This window comes from Aquarana catesbeiana, linkage group LG01 (genome assembly GCF_042186555.1).
Source record: "Aquarana catesbeiana isolate 2022-GZ linkage group LG01, ASM4218655v1, whole genome shotgun sequence".
Classification (NCBI taxonomy): domain Eukaryota; kingdom Metazoa; phylum Chordata; class Amphibia; order Anura; family Ranidae; genus Aquarana; species Aquarana catesbeiana.
In genome coordinates, this window is record NC_133324.1 from 84,470,224 (window position 1) to 84,490,613 (window position 20,390).

The window sequence follows — 20,390 nt, forward strand, 5'->3', positions numbered from 1 at the left end:
GTGTGATTGTCAGTGATGGCTGCAATATAAGCCCTACTCCCCAAATAAGCCCTACCCTGTTTCCCCAAAAATAAGCCCTACCCTGAAAATAAGACCTACAAGGACTTTAACTAGGGCTTATTTGGGGGGTAGGGCTTATATTTAAGCCATCACCGACAATCAAGCTAGGTCTTATTTTTGGGGAAACAGGGTGTATATGAAAAAAGAAAAGAATCTTCCATCCACACAAACAAGATGGATGAAGGAATCCCCCCATACCCCCCTGGGACATTTTATTCTGACAGCAGGACAAACGTTTTCCAGCATGTCGCTTTAACAGAAGTTGATCAAACGGTCGACTTCTGTCTAGTGGGGGCAGCTACATGCTGATCCAAATTCGGCCGATCCCTGCTTAGCTGGCCAAATTTCAATCAGTGTATGGTGAGCTTTACTAAATTCAAATGAGAAAACGTGATATGGAAGACATGGCTTTGCTTTCTGGGAGGGGTACCTGGATTATAAAATGAGTATAGTTCAAAATCCTTTGGCAGCTAGTTCACATACATTTATTTCAACGGTAATTTAGTTGTCAGCTTTAAATTACAACATGGCAGCATTCTGTACTGTAGCCATGCATTAGTGCTCATCACTTTCCTGTAAATGGAAAGCTTTGTTTCATAGATTTTTATATATTAAAGGCAAATAGGCTGCTCACTTTCCAAGGGAAGATATACTTTGCAAGACAATTTTCACCAGAGCTTAGTGAATGTGGTGAAATTTCACTTTGCAGAGAATTCCCAATTAGGTACAAAATAGAACCTTTTTACATGCACATGATTGGATGATGGAAGTCAGCAGAGCTTCACCCCATTTACTAAGCTCTGGGAAAAATTCACTTCCAAAGTACAATTTCCCTTGCAAAGCACACAGTTGATATGCCTTTAGTAAATCAACCCTATAGTCTCTTCAGTCTCTTATAGGATGGCAGCAGTTTCTAACTCGACAATCTCTTGTAACAAGCATCTCTTTCTAATATGACTGTTTATTGTACCTTACAGCGGTCAATATAGTATCACTTGTGTAATGTGGCTGCTCAGGCTTGTAATATAGCAGAGCAGAAGTGGGCTTTGGGTAGGGATGGGGGGTACACATGTTATTGGTCTGTGTTAAAGTGCAACTGGGTTCCAAAGTAGTTTGATAGTCCTTGCAGAAGGCATGTATAGGTTAAGTATGGGGCTACAGAAACAGGTATCTGCTAATCTATTGTCTTCCATGAGCACCAAGTGAATTGTACTTTCTGTGAATCAAATTCTAGGTATATTCAAACAGCGTTATCTGTGGTTTGAATAGCATTCGCAATTCCATTATTATGGTGCAGTTCACGTTCGCAGATAGCCAGCGGCTCTAGTGTAGAAAATGATCAATAACTGCTTGGTGTGTACATACTCTAAAAGACTGGTCTTCTTCAGGGTAATACCGAACAAAGTCGTGCGAGAGTGGAAAGAGATCTTCATCTCTGGACTCCCCCTGTATGAAGAAGCTTCCATAGATCCTTTACCTTCTGAACCAACTCCTGAACAACTTGTGGAGATGGAGAAAGACAATCTACTCAATGACAAGGACTTTGAAGAGTACAAGGTACCAATGGCAGTTCCTAAGCACTGAAATAATTCAATTGCTCTTGCAACATGTTTGTTAACAAAATGGCATCCTTATTGGGTGGATATATAATTGTTGTGCCTGGAAAATGTTTGAACACCACGGAAGGGCTAAAATATGTAAATGCACCTCATCCCAAAATGAACAAATGTAAAATTATATGTAAATGCACCTCTTCCCAAAATGAACAAATGGAAAATTATATGTAAATGCACTTCATCCCAAAATGAACAAATGGAAAATGTGAGGATGATGGGATTATAGCAGTGCCAGAAACCAAGATAGACAAATATACTAAAATTTACAAAATTTTAATTAATTCATATTATAAACATAATGATAAAAAGAACATAATCAAACTATGGTCAATTGGTATATTTTATGTAAACATTTGTACTACAGTGTCTTTTCTTGACATGTTTCGCCAGTGATGGCTTCTTCAGGGGCTTTGTAGGACACTAATAGTTAGATAACTATAAAGAGAGAAAAATTACAGAAAATAATCACCAAGAAATAACATCCTGTAAGAAATTGAAGACATTTTTAATACAAATAACATTCATCCTGTCAAAACCATTATCCGCTTACCCAAATGATCACCAATACACTCCTATATGGCCGTCAGCATCAAATAAATGTAGAAAGAAAGACATGTTTTAGTAACTCAACCTCATTATGCACTTGTTTTTTGTGTACTAAGGACGCTGCTCTAAGTTCTTGCTCAGCAGCACTCATACCGACTCTTTACATGCTACTAGAAGAAGAGAGCACAGTCAGTAGGACTGGTGACTCATTAGTCTGCTGCAGCTCCATTTCTGTCCAATCAGCATGCAGCAAAAGGAGGACCAGACTGTGCTGTCTGTCGGGAGTATTTGAGCAACAAGACTCATTAAAGAGAACTACAAATACTATTAACTGATTAATTTTTACCCAGTGCAAATGATCCAACAGTAAATGGGAGAATCGCCCCTCCTTGCTGTTTTGCCCTGGAGTGAGTGAGCCTAAAGAGCGTTTGCTCTTCCATCATTTTAATATGGAATTACTGTTTAACTAAATTTACTCCGTCTTCTCTTTTCTTGGACCATGCTTCCATACATTTTTTTTTTCTTTTAAAAAATAAAATTGATTTGGGTGTGTTGTGAAAAGAAGCCGGAAACTTGCTTGCAGGATTATACCCATCTAAAGTCATATGGTTTATCACATTCATAAATCTAGCTTGATTGTAATCTTTGATGTTGATGTGATGTTGATGTGATATAAAGACACCTCACACAGGAAAAGCAACAAGCACGACTGAGGTTAGATTAGGACACATAATAGATCTGCGTGTCTGTCTGTTAGTAAAGAAGCTTGGTTAAGTAATACATATGACATAGTGATATAAAATACATGGCACCATAGTGCAGTGTCTTAAAGTGTTACTAAACCCACAACAGTAAAATCAGTCTGTATATGCAGTAAAGCGTGTTTGTTATACTCACTGTGGAACCTAAAGGGTTAATTCTCTGCATTGTGTAAAAAGGCTGTTTGATGCTATATGCACAGATCCTCGTCTTCTTCCACTGACTCCAGAATAGGTCCGGATAAGACAGAGTTAGTGGAGTCAGGCTGCACATGCTCAGTTTGGTGTGTATTGCTAGAAAGTTTTTTGGGGTTTTTTTATTATTAGGAGAGTGCATGTGATCAGCACAAGGCCAATCAGCACTGTCCAGACAGAGGTTCAGAGGTCCTGAAGCCTAATAGGACAATCATGGGAGAAATGAAAACTCCTCCTACAAGCTTTAACCAGAAACTGATAGAAGTCACAAGACTGCTATATACTGCCGATGAGAAAAGATATTTAGCCGTTTATATTTACTAAAATAATTGCATTTTCATGTTCTGTGTACTGTGGGAGACCAGATATAGTGAATGCATGGTCCTGGGTTTAGTAACACTTTAAACTGGCTATAAACTGATCAACATTCAACCGGTCCCGCATGGACCCACTGAATTTCGATCAGGGCGAGGCAGTGCCCGCATGATAAGTTAGATCGACTTCTGTCCAAGGGACTTGTTGGAAAACTTTCCTCGCTCAGTGGGTGAAGCCAATCAGCTGTAGCCGCTGATCAGTGTATTCTGTCATTTGTTTGGGTGGAGGACTCTGTTGGAGTATGGCCATCTGTGGTGTACGGCCAGCTTAAAGATGCCCATAGATGGATCAACTCTCAGCCAATTCATCAGGGAATGGACAAATTTCAACCCATTTATGGCCGTTCCCGCTCAACAGAAGTCAATCTAATAATCAACTTCTGTCGAATGAAAACTTTTCTCGATCTGCAGCTACAGCATTGATGAGTATATTCTGACAGTGGAGCAGTGGCGGGACTGTCGGTATACAATGGCACAGCAGAGAGGATTCCTCCATCCACTTTACTTGTGTGAGTGGGGGAATCCCTTTGTTTGTGATCCTGGCCGATGAATGAGTAATCTGTGGCCGGCCTTAAGCAGCCCATAGATGAGTAATTTTTTGCCATTTAAATAGCGGGGTGGATGGGATAATCCTCCCCGCTTAGCTATTGTATTCTGACAGCTGGGAGACTTCCCCACCATCAGAATACACTGATCAGTGCTGCCAGCTATAGCCTGTAGCTGATTGCCTGTAAAATGGACAAGTAGAAGGAGAAATAGTAGATTGATGAGCACATTTCTTTGTCACTGTGCTCTCTCCTCCTATCAGCATGTTCCTTGCTAGCACACAAGCATTGCAACACAACTGATTGGCTTCTCCTGCTACTTCTCCCTCTCTCAGTCTGGGTTCTGCTGTACAGAGATGGTTGGGAGTTAAAGCAGAAGAGCAGAGCAGGGTGAAACAGTCTATTACTGAATTTAAAAATAAGTATAGGCACTTATTTTTAATGTGTTACATAGCTATACCTGCAAAAGGGGCCACCCTGAAGTGATCTATCAGGACTTAATTTTCTGACAAAAGTTCCACTTTAATATCGAGTCAAATTCAGGTACATACACTGCTTGTATTTAAAAACAAGCTGCCTAAATGTGTGTCTTTTATATGTGCCTGGAGTTCAGCTTTAAATCACACATTCTGTACTTTTGGCTGTAGACATTAATGGATGTAATCAATACGGCTGTGCAGAGAGGTAAGCTGAAGTGAGAAGTGCATATTGATATGATATTTGATGTTTATTGAATTCTGATTGGTCGCTCCAGATCAATGCACTTTGCTCTTTGACTCAGTATAGGTTTGAATTAGTCATAGATTGGAACCGAGAAAGAGAAAAGGTCTTAATACAAGCACTACTAAGCAGGAATCGGAGCCTTCATATGTGATAAGCTGAACAGTTACACAGAAGAAACACAAGGATATTTCGACATGAACATTTATTTTTGAGATCATTGACATCAAAGCCCAACTCAAGGCTCCATATGCTCCTTCCCAGAGGAACTCTTTCCCTTCTTGAGCCCCTGTTAGCAATATGATATGCAATATGATATCTTGGTTATTCACTTGATGCACTGTGACTTATCAATAATTTCCTGGCAGCAGTTGGTCCTGGAAGATTCAAAGACTAGAACTGATATGATGACATCGGAGACACTATCTGCACCAATACACTATGGACAGTGCAAAATGTGTTGCAGCTCTGCATAGAAACCAATTAACTTTTATCTTCAGCTTGTTCAATTAAGCTTTGACAAAAACAAAAATCGGTTTCTTTGCAGAGTTGCACCAGATTTTGAACTCTCCAGTTTTAGTAAATCACATCGTTAGTCCAGGAACCGTGGAAAGTATCCACTTAAAGTGGTTGTAAACCCTTTACAACCACTTTTTGCTACAGGTAAGCCTATAATTAGGCTTACCTACAGCTACCCCGGATATCTCCTAAACCTGCATGGCTTGGGAGATATCCCCTGTATCTGCATGTGCCGACGTCATCGGCACATGTGCACTGCCGTCTGTGCCGTTGCTTCAGCTAGTATGCCATTACCATGACGTAGTATGCCGTTACCATGCCATTGCTTCAGCTACTATGCCGTTACCGGTGGCTCCCGCGCACATGCGTGGGAGTGACGTCATCCCAGCTCCGTCCAATCACAGCGCCCATGATACCCTGAAGCAAATCCGGGAGCGATGTCGCTGGCCGGAGCGGTGTACGAGGACCGCTGCGGGGGCTTCGATCTAAGTTAAGTAATTCATAATGAGCTAGTATGCTATGCATACTAGCTCATTATGCCTTTGTCTTGCAGGTTTTTTTGGTTTTTTTTTTTGTGGGTTTACAACCCCTTTAAGCTCTAGAAGATTGTACACACTTCATGATCAGTCCATTTTTTGCTATTCAGCATTGCGCTACTTTAACTGGTAATTGCACATTTTTTTCACATAAAAAAAGAGCTTTCTTTTGGTGGTATTAGATTACCACTTGCTTTTTTTAATTTTTTGAGAAATTAAGGAAAAAAACTATATTTTTTACTTTCTGCCATAAAACATATCCAATAAAAAAGTAAAAAAAGCAAATGTCTTCATACATTTTGGCCAAAATGTATTCTGCTACATGTTTTTGATAAAAAAAAAACATGTTTATTGATTGGTTTGTGTGAAAGTTATAGTGTCTACAAACTATGGTATATAAACTGAATTTTTTATTTTTTTTATACTACTAATCGTGGCGATCAGGGACTTATAATGGACTGCGATACTGAGGCAATCAATTTGAGACTATCTGACGCTGGGGGGTAACTGACTAACTGCCACTGACATTACCAGTGACATTAATATAGTGATCAGTGATAATGCTATTATCAATGGGCGATCAAGGGGTTAAAAGCGTGCCTAACAATGTGTAAAGTGTGCTACTTTTACTAACTGATCTCTAAGAGATCATTCCCTGTGTACACAGCTCTGTGTTGAATGTCAACACAGAACCCTGGGCTGTAAATGTACACAGCTGATCAGCATGTCCCAGCCGTGAAACATTGGCTGGGACTTGCTGACAGGCTCCCGCTGTTTACAGAAAATAGGCAGCGATGTATGGGTACGTTGCTTTGCCCACAGCCGCCGCTCCCCACAGTACAGTGCGGGCGGGCGGCAAGTGGGTATACAATGTTGTGTTCTGGTAGCTTTTCCCACTTCCGAATCAAAATAAAGTTGGACTAAGTGCTGCTCAGCCAGTCACAGGGAGCTTTGTATTCTATGAATGCATATGAAGCTTCCTCTGATTGGCTGAGTAGAGATCGTGACATCATCTGCCCACCTCTCCACCTCAGCAAATCAGAGGAAGCCTTGTATTAATTCATAGAATACAAAGCTCCCTGAGAGTGGCTGAGAGGTACTCAGTCTGACTCGATTTTGTTCCGGGATTGACATGGGTGGTTCTGTCCCACTGCCAGAACACAGCGCCGTACATATTCTGTGTTTGGCAGCTTGTTTCATAGCTGATCACATGTGCAGCACCAGAACAACAGCAGCTCAAACAGGACTAAGATGGCAGCTTAGGGAATCTAGGGAATCTAGGATGGAAAAGGGGAAAAGGACCTGGGGGTCCTAGTAGATGATAGGCTCAGCAATGGCATGCAATGCCAAGCTGCTGCTAACAAAGCAAACAGAATATTGTCTTGCATTAAAAAGGGGATTAACTCCAGGATAAAGCCATAATTTTCCCACTCTACAAGACTCTGGTCCGGCCGCACCTGGAGTATGCTGTCCAGTTCTGGGCACCAGTCCTCAGGAAGGATGTACTGGAAATGGAGCGAGTACAAAGAAGGGCAACAAAGCTAATAAAGGGTCTGGAGGATATTAGTTATGAAGAAAGTGAAAATAGAGCTTTGCCTCATCTAGCCAACTGCATTGCTTGTGCGTCCCATCCCGGCATATATTTAAGAACAAGATTCCTCAAGGTTTGGGACTTTAAATGGACGCAAGGCAGTAATATAAAAAAATACAACATTTTTTTGACAAACAATAAATAGGTCAATAGTGTAACAAAAATACAGTATTTTTGTTACACTATTGACCTATTTATTGTTTGTCAAATAAATTTTGTATTTTTTTATATTACTGCCTTGCGTCCATTTAAAGTCCCAAACCTTGAGGAATCTTGTTCTTAGTTATGAAGAAAGGTTACGAGCACTGAACTTATTCTCTCTGGAGAAGAGACACTTGAGAGGGGATATGATTTCAATATGCAAATACTGTACTGGTGACCCCACAATAGGGATAAAACTTTTTTTGCGGAAGGTAGTTTAATAAGACACGTGGCCACTCATTAAAATTGGAAGAAAAGAGGTTTAACCTTAAACTATGTAGAGGGTTCTTTACTGTAAGAGCGGCAAGGATGTGGAATTCCCTTCCACAGGCGGTGGTCTCAGCGGGGAGCATCGATAGTTTCAAAAAACTATTAGATAAGCACCTGAACAGCCACAACATACAGGGATATACAATGTAATACTGACACATAATGACACACATAGGTTGGACTTGATGGATTTGTGTTTTTTTTTTTTTAACCTCACCTACTATGTAACATCCAGGAGCACATATGTTCGTGTTTCAAAATTTCCTTCACTTCTTGTTTGCTAAAATTTTTTAGCAGAACAGGAAGTAATGATCTCTCTAACAAAGCCCTGAATAGCTGTAAAACCCAGCAATCCTTCCCCATTCTATCCAAAACTAGAAAACAAGTTTTTGGTTTTCTGTACTCTTTACATTGGTGCCAACTGCCATACTCCCGAAGGTGGAGCACAAATTCTGGATGTATACATTGTTCTGGCCCCCCTTTAGATTGTGCACTGTGAAGGATACTTACCTAAAGTGGATCTGTACACTTGTTACCATAACCTATGTTAAAAAAGCATAATACAGTGACTGGAATATCTTACCATTTGGTCACATGATCTCTGTTAAATGGAGGGTGCAACTAAAAGAATGCCTAATGCCACATGAGCAGAGATCATATAACCAAATGCCTAGGTTCCATCATGTGACCGAACTAGAGGGAACCAGTAGCAGCATTTTCTCTGGGAAAGGTAAGTATTATATTTCAGGCTTTCTATGATTATTTATCAATTCCAGGAACAGGATGTAACTGCACTAGAACAGTGGTTCTCAACCATGTCCTCAAGTACCCCCAACAGGTCATGTTTGCAGGTTTTCCTTCATCTTGCACAGATGCTTTAAAACAGAGTCAATGGCTTGCTATTTTGGACAGCTGTTTTATCTAAGATAAATTCCCAAAACATGGCCTGTTGGGGGTACTTGAGGACAGGGTTGAGAACCACTGCACTAGAAGACACCTGTGGAGGAAAGTCAGGTGTGCTATGCTCGTATCCAACCCCAGCATTGCATAATTATGACTGACAAGTGAAGTAAATGAAGGACTGTTTGCTAATAAGAAAGCTTCATTTACTTGATTGCTAACAGTTGAAGAGGGCTGGCCACAGGACCATGACTACTCTACGAGTTGAGACTGACTCCTACTACCCCCAATGCTAATCCCCTACCCTGTTAGGTGTCTTTCACATGGACCTAGCTGTCTGCTGTGGATCGCATTGTCAGGAGTGGATGGCCTGAGGTTAGCACTCAATCGGGAGGGGACATGCCACCTCCCACTCTCCCACTCACCTGTTTCAAGAAAGATTTTACACTGAAATACCTCTTCACTGTAGCCCAACTGCATCTATTGAACATGGCACAGCCCCACTCACCTCTATGGGGCTCAATGGAAGACAGTAATTTTTGCACAACAAAGCACAGCTACAATGTGTATGGGGCTGTACAGGCAACTGTGGTGACTTAAAACTGCACCCCAACCACCTGATTTTGCTGCCTGACAGAGCCAGTGTGAAAGGGTCCTTATTCAACTCTCAAAGGCCAGTCTCCTAGTGGTCAGTAGAGATTCTGGCATTTGCCAGTTGAAGTGTTGGGATGAAAATTGGCTCAGGAAGGGGCAGTGGTAAATGTTGACTTGGGCAGAAGTTAATGGCCTCAGTGAACAGCCTGGGCCTAGCATCCAAGAGGCTACACGGTAAAGCAGGGATAGATTCTAAGACTTAAGATTTATGACCTCCTTGCTCTTTGGCAGCATTGTTACCTTAGGAAATTTTTTAGGCTAGGTGGAGAGGTGCTGTTGCTGAGCCATTCTCCTCAATAAACTCCTTGTGCTCAGGTTTTATGGAGCATTCTCTTGGTGTTAGCAATGCACAGTAGTATCCTAGATTTATGCTGAAGTCTATAGGCTTACAGACTATTGTGGTGATGGTGGGTAGTTCACTGACTATTACAGAGGAAGTATTTATACACACACTGAAAGCTTGTATTCTTAATTTGACACTCGTACCTCAGTTTACTTTTTTTTTCTTTTTTCTTTTTTGTCTGGTTTGGAAACTATTTACCACAACAATCGCGCTGTGAGGCCCACTTCCTGACATTGTAGGTCTGTACTCTTCTAGCAGGAAGTCACTAAATTAACTTACTTAGGCTGGAGGTAGTGAGGGACTGTCACCAAAAACATTTTACTTTTCTTTTTTTTTTTTCTATATGGGTATATGTTCTTCTCATTTGACCATGCTTATGATAAAGAGAAATTAAAGAAAAAAATGTGTGATCAACAGGCATTATATTGAGGGATTTTGTTCTGGTATAAATAGGCATGAGTGAATCTGCCAGAGTACAGCTCGTAGGGGGCTTCATGGAATGGCTGAAGTCTGTGAAACCCCAATTTAGCGTCAAACCCCATTGAATTTATGGGGGGTGGGGGCAAATCTTGATCATTTTTGCCCATTTTCAGGGCTAATAAGTAAAGTACTATAAAAAAAAGGCAGGGGAGCTGTTCACTGCCATGGGAGACATTAAGAAAGCAAAAATTGTGAAAAATACTATACAGCAGGGAGAGGGAACTCCTATTGTTTGAAGGGCAACATGGGGGGAAAAAACAATCCTTCAAATTACATGCTTGGGTGATGCCTTCAAGTTGTACATCATGTTAAGAAACGGTATGATTTTCACAGGAACTGTCAGCATAACCATGTTCTGATATCATACAAACCCCCACTCCATGCTAAATAGTGAGAAAAGCCCACAATCAAATGTTATATAGTTACATAGTTGGTGAGGTTGAAAAAAGACACAAGTCCATCAAGTCCAACCTATGTGTGTGTTTTTATGTCAGTATTACATTGTATATCCCTGTGTGGTCGTTCAGGTGCCTATCTAATAGTTTTTTTAAAAAATATCAAAAAAAGTATGAATAGTGTGAAAGCTGCCGTAATAACATATAATATAATATAAGGCTACCCCTTATTCCTACAGTGCTAGATAAAACCAATAAAATGTGTATAAAGAAATATACATGTAAAAAATACTAAAATACCCCCCAAACCAAACGAGTGCATATCAACACATAAAAATCTACCAGATACAGTACCCCCCAATGCATGAGGTTATAAGATAAAATAATATTATATTATATTTTAGATAAGCGTTATATAATAAATTAACAAATAATTCAAAGAATATCAGTTCATATCTATGTGGATGCGCTTTATGCGTTTTTCAGGCACGTTTTGCAGTGCATTTTTAAACCCTTGTTTTTTATGTGTTTTTGCATGCAGTTTTCATGCATTTTTCGTTTTACATTTTTTTTCTCTTCAAACACACTGTATATAGCTGGTTGCTAAGGAAGTGGCTGGGAAGCCGGCTGCTGCATCCTTAACAACCGATGAGTCATCAGCTGACAGCTGAATGTAAAAAAAAAAATAAATATTGCCCCTTCCTTAGCAATCAGCTATACAGTGTTTTAGGCAGAAAAAAGAAAAAACACAAAACACATCAAAAATCGCATCACAAACACAAAACTTGCATTTCTTGTGCGATTCCATTGAAGTCAATTAGACGCAAAGCGCGGAAAAAAGTTCTCGACCCTTTTCAAAAACGCACAAGCCGCAAAACGCATAGATGTGAATGTGTACCATAGGAAACCATGTTAAATGGACTGTAGTGCGTTTCTGCAAACTGCAAAATGCACTAAAAAAGGCATAGGTGTGAACCTAGGGTTAGTAACTGTCTCAGTGTCCATTTAGCCAAATACAGTCCACAGAGTCTTTAACTCTTTATGTATAAGCCTCAGTCTATCTTCATATGTTTGTATTCACCACTGTGACTTGATCCGAACAGTGCAGCCCACCAGCAACTTAAGGATTTACACTCATCATCTTATGTTGCCTAAAATATGTTCATTTTGGCTCAAACAGCATGAAATCACAAATGGATGGATGAACTAAACCAAGCCTCACAGCATGTCCTCCTCCAAGATTCAGAATCACACAGGGTGTGGGTTTTCTGATTATCCCCCATGTGTCTCCTCACAGGCTCAGTATTGAGTTTTCCCCAAAAAATACATAATTGCCACAATAGTGTGATACTGTAAGAAGCCTTCTAAATTTTAATAAAAGATTGCATTCACATAAAAATGATAAGCATAGCCTAGCATGAAGAAGCACTATAGCAAACCTCTTTCTCTCTCCCCAGCAGCTGTCAGTGTGTCAGATCTAAAAGCAGCCACTCTCACATCACTGATTACTGCTGATGGACACCGTTCACCACTGCTGGCTCACACATGTAACAAAAACACTACCTTATGACATTTCGTCGATTAAAATGGCTTCCTCAAAAGCGCCAAAAGGACAGAACATGACCACTTGAATTAGCAGCAAGTGTAAAGAGGCAAGACAACTTCAGCTTGCAATCAAATCTAGAGTGTATTATCTAAGAGACAGTAGCCACGAATATTCTTCAGTGGTTAGACAAAATGTAAGCAGCTTGGTCAGGGAACAATATAAGTTTCACAGATCTGCCACTGATTTGTCCCCTCTATTTACCAAGACCAGCAGGCATGCCGATACATGTTGTTTCATAACTTTAACTTGCAAGGTTCTATTGATATCTGTTATCTCAAAGGACTTGTGTTTATGACTGATATTCTGTTGATTCAGTTAGCTACACACCCAGCCCAGCCAGACTGACTACCTTGCTATTTAAGCTGGCACCCCAATGCCATCATTCCTATGAGTCCAGTATTCCATGCTTTCCCAGATCCATAACTTTTGTGTCTCCTTGTACCTGATCAGCTGCAGCCTGCATGGGTGAGCTTCCTGAGCCATTCAGCCTGCAGACTGCACGGAAGGTCCACAATCCCCAACCACACAGTTTGTTCAGGCCATGCATGAGAGAATGAGCCTAACTTAAAAAGAGAGGGATAATGCTTGGCTGGGCTGGGGGTGTAGCTAATTTAATCAACCACAGGTGAATACTTTGAACCCTGAACACAAGTCTATTGGGATAACAAGTAACAACAGAACTTTTCAAGTTAAAACTATGAAACTACATGTACCAGCATGCCTGCTGGGCTTGGATAGCTACATGTACCAGTGTGCCTGCTGGTCATGGGGAACTGGAGTGACAGATCAGCAGCAAAGAGGTAGAGACAAGGCATGCTTTGTCTTAAAATATAAATTAGAGTGTGTTATTTGAGAAACAACAGCCACAAATATTGCACAGTGGCTGCACATAATGTAAGTAGCTCGGAAAAGCTGCAATGTAAGAGGGAAAGATGGAACAGGTTTTATCTTGAAATAAATATTATAGTGTATTATATGAGAGACACTTACCACAAATATTGTTCAGTGGCTGGATAGTATGTAAGCAGCTTGCTAAGGCCACAATAAAAGAGGGAGAGGGGAAGCAGATTTTATCTTGAAATAACCAGCATAGTGTATTAAAAATCACTGGAAGTACTGGAATAGGCCAAAACCTAAAGACTCAAAGCAGGATTACCCTGCAATACACCTTTGAAATGTGGCATCTGAAGCCCAGCTACAGAAACATTGCGTGGCACTTTTACAGTACTGGAGCCCCTAAATAGGTTACCGACTTCAAGGCAAAACACAGGATTTGCCCTGCAGCAAACATTAGAAAATTTAGGTAGGTGAGGTCCAGCTGTAGAAACATTGTTTTTTTTCTAAACAAGCATAATTTCCTCTTTTATGATGAAGAGCACTAGATTAGGCCAGGAGAGGTGGCAGAAGTTTGTAGCATCACAGCAGGGGTTTTGTACTCATTAGTAATCCAAGACTAGTTCATTTAATGAAAGTGATCCAGTCCAACCTGTCAGGGAACAGATAGATTTACCTCTCTGTAACAAATTCTCTGCTGTGCTGAAGGCCATCTAAGACAGCATACTGGCTGCAAGGCAAATGCCAACTCATACTGTGCAGGCCTGTTGTACAGTATGGATACCCACTAGCCCATGGGGTCCTCATAAGGCGAGGACCTGTTGTTGTCACAATTTTGTGGTTCATTCACCGCTTCTGACCTGGCCTGGCTGCTCTGGTTTAAACCTTTCACTGCCAGAGCTTTTTTTTTTTGGGGTGGGGGGGTGTCATGGTTATGCAATAGAGTTTGTCGATCAGCATACCTGTCTCCATGTGTTAATCTCTAGAGACCAGCTGACCCTCACCTGACTGCTTTTGTAACCTCTCCTCTAAGCTTGGCCCCACCCCAGGCCCTATCAGGGAACCCTATATTAACCTGTGCACTGCAAGCCAGCAGTGCTGATCAACCATTGTGTGTTAGCCTCTGTGTGTACTTGCGGTGTTTCCTACATCTGATTCCTGTTACCGACTTTGGCCTGTTCTTAACTATTCCTGTCTGCTCGTGACCCTGACCTTTGGCGTGTTCCCGACCATCCCTGTTTGCCTGTGACCCTGAACCTTGGCGTGTACTCTGTTGTCCTTGTCTGCTTGTGGCCCCGACCTTGGCTTGTCCCTTACTTTCCTTGTTGTTCCAGCCTGCTGCCTCCTTCCTCTTCTCCTGTAGTCTACCGTGGGCATGAGCTGTGACACCCTGGGGGCCGCGACCTGGAGCCAGACTGCAGCTCAGTCCATCCTTACCATTAAAGGCTCTGGTGAACACCTGCTGGCTCTTAGACTCCGCGCCCTGGGGAATCTATGCTCTAGCTCATAGTGGGATCTGTGTCAGTGATCCAGTAGACCTGCTTCCTGAACCTCCCAGGGTTCAATCCGCAGCAGTCAGCCGTAGGGACCACTACCTTGCGATGCACTCCTAATCCCAACGGTGTGCATCTGTCACCCAGCCTCTTGGTGACCTGACAGGGGGTTTGCACACATGTTATACCACATTTTAGGCCTGAAGAATAGATATTTAAATGTAAGTACATATGTAGATACCATGTCATATATAATATATATATGTATGATACAGTTAATACATGTACATAATATAATTTAGCAGCACATTCCATCTGCAAAAAATACAAACACCAGATTTACAAACACCAATAAAATCTGGTTTTGACTAAATCAAAAAAGGGAAATTAAATGAGAAAAAGAGAGGATGTCTAGTCCTATTTACTCACATGGAGCTACAGTTCAAAGATATGCGGTACTGCAAAACAGGGGCCACTAAGGTCCCTGGAGCTTCGGTAACAGGACTGCGTGTGGAGCGACCACCCACAAACCATCCCAAGAAAAAGAAATCTCCATGATGTATTGAACAGGAATCAATATGTAGTAGTTCCAAAGAGGTCTGTAAAAATTGAAGTAAATATTGAGCGACTCTCATATACAGTGGTGCTAAAAGTTATTAAAGACCCATATCGATTTATAAACTGTGGGAAGAGCAAGGAATGTGCAACTAGAGGTATTCATAAACCACGTACTAATAGCAGAAAAGGTAAAACTATGGGGGAAAGTGTTAACATGAACATTCATGCATACTGCAAGAAAGAAATAGATAAGAAATAGACAACCTGCGAAGAGGTAGAAGAATTGGTGCAACAAAACAGAACAATGTGTACCCAGAGGTTACCTTATGTGTCAACATGATGGCTTAGTCCACATGTAGTGTGCAGCATATCCGAGTGTGCAGCTGAAAGAGTTGTAACAGTAGGAGTTGCTTTATATATGCACGATGCACCCGCAGGTCCCTCCCCAGCGTCACATTGGAATGATAGGAGAGGTGGCCCCATTGGATAGGAGAGGTGGCCCCATCTGGGCGGCAGCCGCCGTCTGTGATTTGGCGCCAAGACTCCCCATATGAATTAGCCAATAGGTGGAAAAGGCGCACACGTCATGACGCCCAGATGACTTAATTCGTGCATCGCTTGGCATGATGCTGATGCACAGCAGGTATCGCCCACCGGATCCCCCCCATCCCATTGCCGAAGTGGAGGGAAGGGGGAGGGCGCCTGGTGCGCATCGCAGCTCCTGGGTATCAGATGGTCAGGCAGGACCACAGAAGAAGACTGCATGAAATTGAACAGACAGAATAATATATAAGTATGGTGCAAAGTACTGAACGTTGCTGGATGTTAAAACTATACAGTATAGGTCCTCTGTATGCAGGCCAAAAAAGGTCTGTCAGGCACAGAAATATACATCAATGTCAGTACAAAGCTGTACATCCGCTGGCCAATTGCCTCCATCCCTATTGAACATATATAGAGAGGAGGGGTTTGGTGGGACTTTAAATGAAGCACACATATGTGCATGTGCTTCCATCCCTAAATCAAGTAAATAAGGAAGGCAATACTTGGGACATTGAGTAAGGAAATTGAAAACAGCTAAATATAGTATAAAAAAAACTTTACATATTTATTGTCATAAAAAACTCATAAAGCATTTAAATGTAAGTACATATGTAGATGCCATATTATATCTATATACATAGATACAATGCAGTTCATACATATACATGATATAATTTAGCAGCACATTCCAGTTACCGGTGTATAAAATATAAAGCTCCATTTGAGATAATTAATGAAATGGCAAGAATTACATGGTATGCATACAATGATGATGTATAAAGAGAGCATGGTTGCACCCTACAGTGCTCGATGAGTTTCGTGGTACAAAAACCACTTCCTCAGGAGCTGATGCATCCATATGTCTGCAAAAAAAAAGTGCGTGGAAGTGATTGGGCAGCTGTTACTTCTAGCATAAAGCTGACAGTCGGCCAAACAATTGAAAACACACTCCTAGCTGATATAACAGGGTGATAGGAAGCTGGAAAAATCTCTCCTAGGGAATTTCCTATTCTGTCTAAAATTAGAAACAGTTTTGAATGAAGTAATGCTTTATGGCATGTTGAGAATGGTGAATACGGGGTTTCGTTTCTTCTTGAGTAGTTTGATGATGAGCAGCTAATCTTTATATAGACTTAAACCTTATTTCAACCTTTTTTTTTTTCTTGGAAATCCCCTTTATGTCTGACTTTAAACAACCTCAACCACTTCCACGTTCCCATTAAAATACTAGTGAATTTAACAATTACCTTGGGGCAAAATACAGTGTTCAGCATAAATGAGTACACCACTTTTGAAAAATAAGATTTTATTCAGTATCTGAATAAACACAAGAACAATTTTCAAATTTTTTACAAAACTGAGTTTTATAGAACATTTGTTTAGCTCATTACATAAGTAAGGTTAATAATATAACTTATTTATCTTGGTTTCATCACTCCAGTGTACAGAGTCCCAGTAGCCCTCTTCTTTTTCAACATGACCCCTGGCAAATTCTGTCTGGGCTTTTTTGTGCATGTGCTTTAGGAGAGGCTTTGTTCGTGGACGACACCCATGCATGCCATTCCTCTGCAGTGCATGCCATATTGTGTTATGGGAAACCCCGTTTTGGCTTCCTACTTCTTTAGCTAACTGCAGTGAACTTGCATGGCGATTTTCTTCAACCCTTCTCATCAGAAGATGCTCCTGTCGAGGTGTTAACTTCCGTGGATGGCCTGGACAGCTCTGTGAGATGGTTGCAGTTCCATCTTTGTTAAATTTTTGTATCACTTTTGCTAAAGTATTCTGACTGATAAGTAAAGCTTTGCTGATCTTCTTGGAGCCTTTCTTGTGTAAATAAATTATTTTCTTAGGCCTTGTGACATTTCTCTTCCATGAGATGCCATTTCTGACAGGGAATGGGAGAGGTTTTCTTTGTAACGCCTTTTTATAATCATCTATCTGCTGGACACCTGTTTAATAAATAATAAGACTCACCTGTAGTTGAATTCTTGGTAAATAGGATTTTGTTGCCTAAAGTTTAGCTTTGCTCCTTAGACTTTCATTGGGGTGTATTCATTTTTTCCACATGGTCTTGAATGAATTTGTAAGGAAAAGTACTTTTTTGTGTGTGCAAATTAACAAATCTTGGTTGCAATCAATGGCCAGCATTTGTGAGAATATTTTGTAGTATAGTGTCCCATAGAAAATGTTGATTCTGAAAGGAAAGTAAAGGTTTTTTGACAAATCTGTTGGGGTGTACTCATTTATGCTAAGCACTGTACATAGATGAAACACATGTATGGGAGCTGTTTTAAATGCCAAAGAATTTGTAATATTGTCCATCCAGTTGTGATACGGTCCGGTCTGGAGGTACAAAAGATCTGATTATTCTCTGCTACGGTTATGTAACACTTGGCCCCTTTCAAATGGGGAAGAATCCATTCCGATCAACAGGGGATCCACTCACAGATCCCCTGCTGACCGGAGCAGAGCGAGTGGATGACGTATCCGTGTCTGCTCAGTTTCCGCAGAGTGGACATGGACAGTCCATTGTCTGTTTACACCTGACTACCCCCTGATCTGATCCACCTAAGCGGAAGACGATGGATCCTCTTTCGTTTTTTTAGCGGGCCAGATAGGACCCGGAGGTAGGCGTCTGTCCATGGAAATGTTATGGACTGATCAGGTTTGTCTGAAAAACTTGCAGGCAGACCTGATCAGATGGCCTGTGTGAAAGGGGTCTTACAGTTCTTGTCACTCATTCACCTTGGCTCCTTGTGCTGCTTCTCCATGTCTCAATCTGAGTTCTGTTGTTCAGGGTATTGCAAGAGGCTGATACCAGGTCAATTTTAGGTTTTGCACTGCCTTCATTTTAAAAATGACATTTAATGCTGTATTAATGATTGATTTCTTCAATTATTAGTGGAAATAAAAAATATGTTACTAATTGGTCTGTTTATAACAAGTTAACTGGATGAACATCAGAAGCATTTGGGCAAGCTGAATGCAATTTCCCCATTACTTTCTAATAGAAATAAGGTATAACTAAAGGCAAAACTATTTTGTTTTTTTTTTTTGTTTTGAACTGAGAAGAGATGGATTAGAACACCTATAAGGTTTTCTATTGCCACCTCTGCCCCTGTTAGGCAGATTGATCCTCTATTTGTCCTGTTTACTGCTATTATCAACAGTGTAAGTTTTATTATTTTCACAATAGCAAATAGAGAAAATATCAAACATTTAAACTAAGGAAATGTACAATTTTAAGAAAAAAATAAGGTAATTTTGAAATTGATGGCAGCAACACATCTCAAAAAAGTTGGGACAGGGCAAAAAAAGCTGGCAAAGTAAGTGCTACTAACAAGGAAGAGCTATTTTACAACTAATTAGGTATATCGGCAACAGGTCAGTTAAAAAAGAGCATTTTAGAGGTCTGACTCATCCCCCTCCTCCAACCTCTGTCCCTGCTTCATAGAAGATATGAAAAGGAGAAGGAGCCTTAAAGCGTTAGTAAACCCACAACAGTAAGATCAGTCTGTATACAGTGGGGAAACTTTTTTGTAAGTTTGCCCACCTACAACGAAATTAAGGGCCTATAATTATCATATATTTTAAATGATAGAGACAGAATATCAACCAGAAATCCAGAACAAACACATGATACAAATGTTCTAAAATTGGGTTGCATTTCAGTGAGTAAAATTAATATTTGATGCCCTACCAACCAACAATAATTCTGGCTCCCACAGACTGGCTACAGTATGTGCTCACGTGGTACACAGATTAGTCCTGTCAATTTAAGAAGATGCTCCTAACAACTTGTTATGTGTATAAAATACACCGGTCCACAGAATCTCTTTCTTCCATTCAAACTTCACAATCATGGGTAAGACCAAAGAGCTGTCAAAGGACATCAGGGACAAGATTGTAGACCTGCACATGGCTGGAATGGGCTACAGATCATCATCAAGAAGCTTGGTGAGAAGAATACAACTGTTGGAGCAATTATTCGCAAATGGAAGAAATACAAAATAACTATCAATAACTCTCAGTCTGGAGCTCCATGCAAGATTTCGCCTCATGGGGTAAGTATGATCTTGAGAAGTGGGGGATCAGCCCAGAACTACTACACGAGAGGAGCTTGGGAATGATCTCAAGGCACTTGGGTCCACAGTCACCAAACAAGCCATTGGTAACACAATACGCCGTCATAGATTGAAATCCTGGAGCGCCCGCAAGGTCCCCCTCCTCAAGTAGGCACATGTATAGGCCCATCTGAAGTTTGACAATGAACATCTAAATGATTCTGAGAAGGATTGGGAGTGCTGTGGTCAGATGGGACCAAAATTGAGCTCTTTGGCATTAAATCGACTCGCTGTGTTTGTAGGAAGAAAAATGCTGACGATGACCCTAAGAACACCATCCCTACAGTCAAGCACAGAGGTGGAAACATTATGCTTTGGGGCTGTTTCTCTGCTAAAAGGTACTGGCCGACTTTAAATAAGAAAAAATATCTCCGCGCTACAAGGATAATAATACATAATGGAACATTAGTTGCAGCAGATACCAAATTGGTTGATCCGTACCAACAATAAATGTGTAAAAAAATCAATATGTGGTGTTGCGTTCTAATGAAAAGTGACACACTACCATAAGGTGCTAAATTAAATAAAG

General features: G+C 40.8%; 1 protein-coding gene across 3 annotated transcripts in view; it reads left to right on the top strand.

The window, feature by feature from the left end:
* Positions 1–20,390, top strand: part of SPEF2 (sperm flagellar 2) — a 226,947-nt gene that overhangs the window by 82,216 nt on the left and 124,341 nt on the right. For all 3 annotated transcript variants that reach the window (XM_073621074.1, XM_073621088.1, XM_073621082.1), the window contains exon 10: positions 1,449–1,617. In XM_073621074.1, the coding sequence (XP_073477175.1) occupies positions 1,449–1,617 (169 nt within the window). The remainder of the gene's footprint in view (positions 1–1,448; positions 1,618–20,390) is intronic.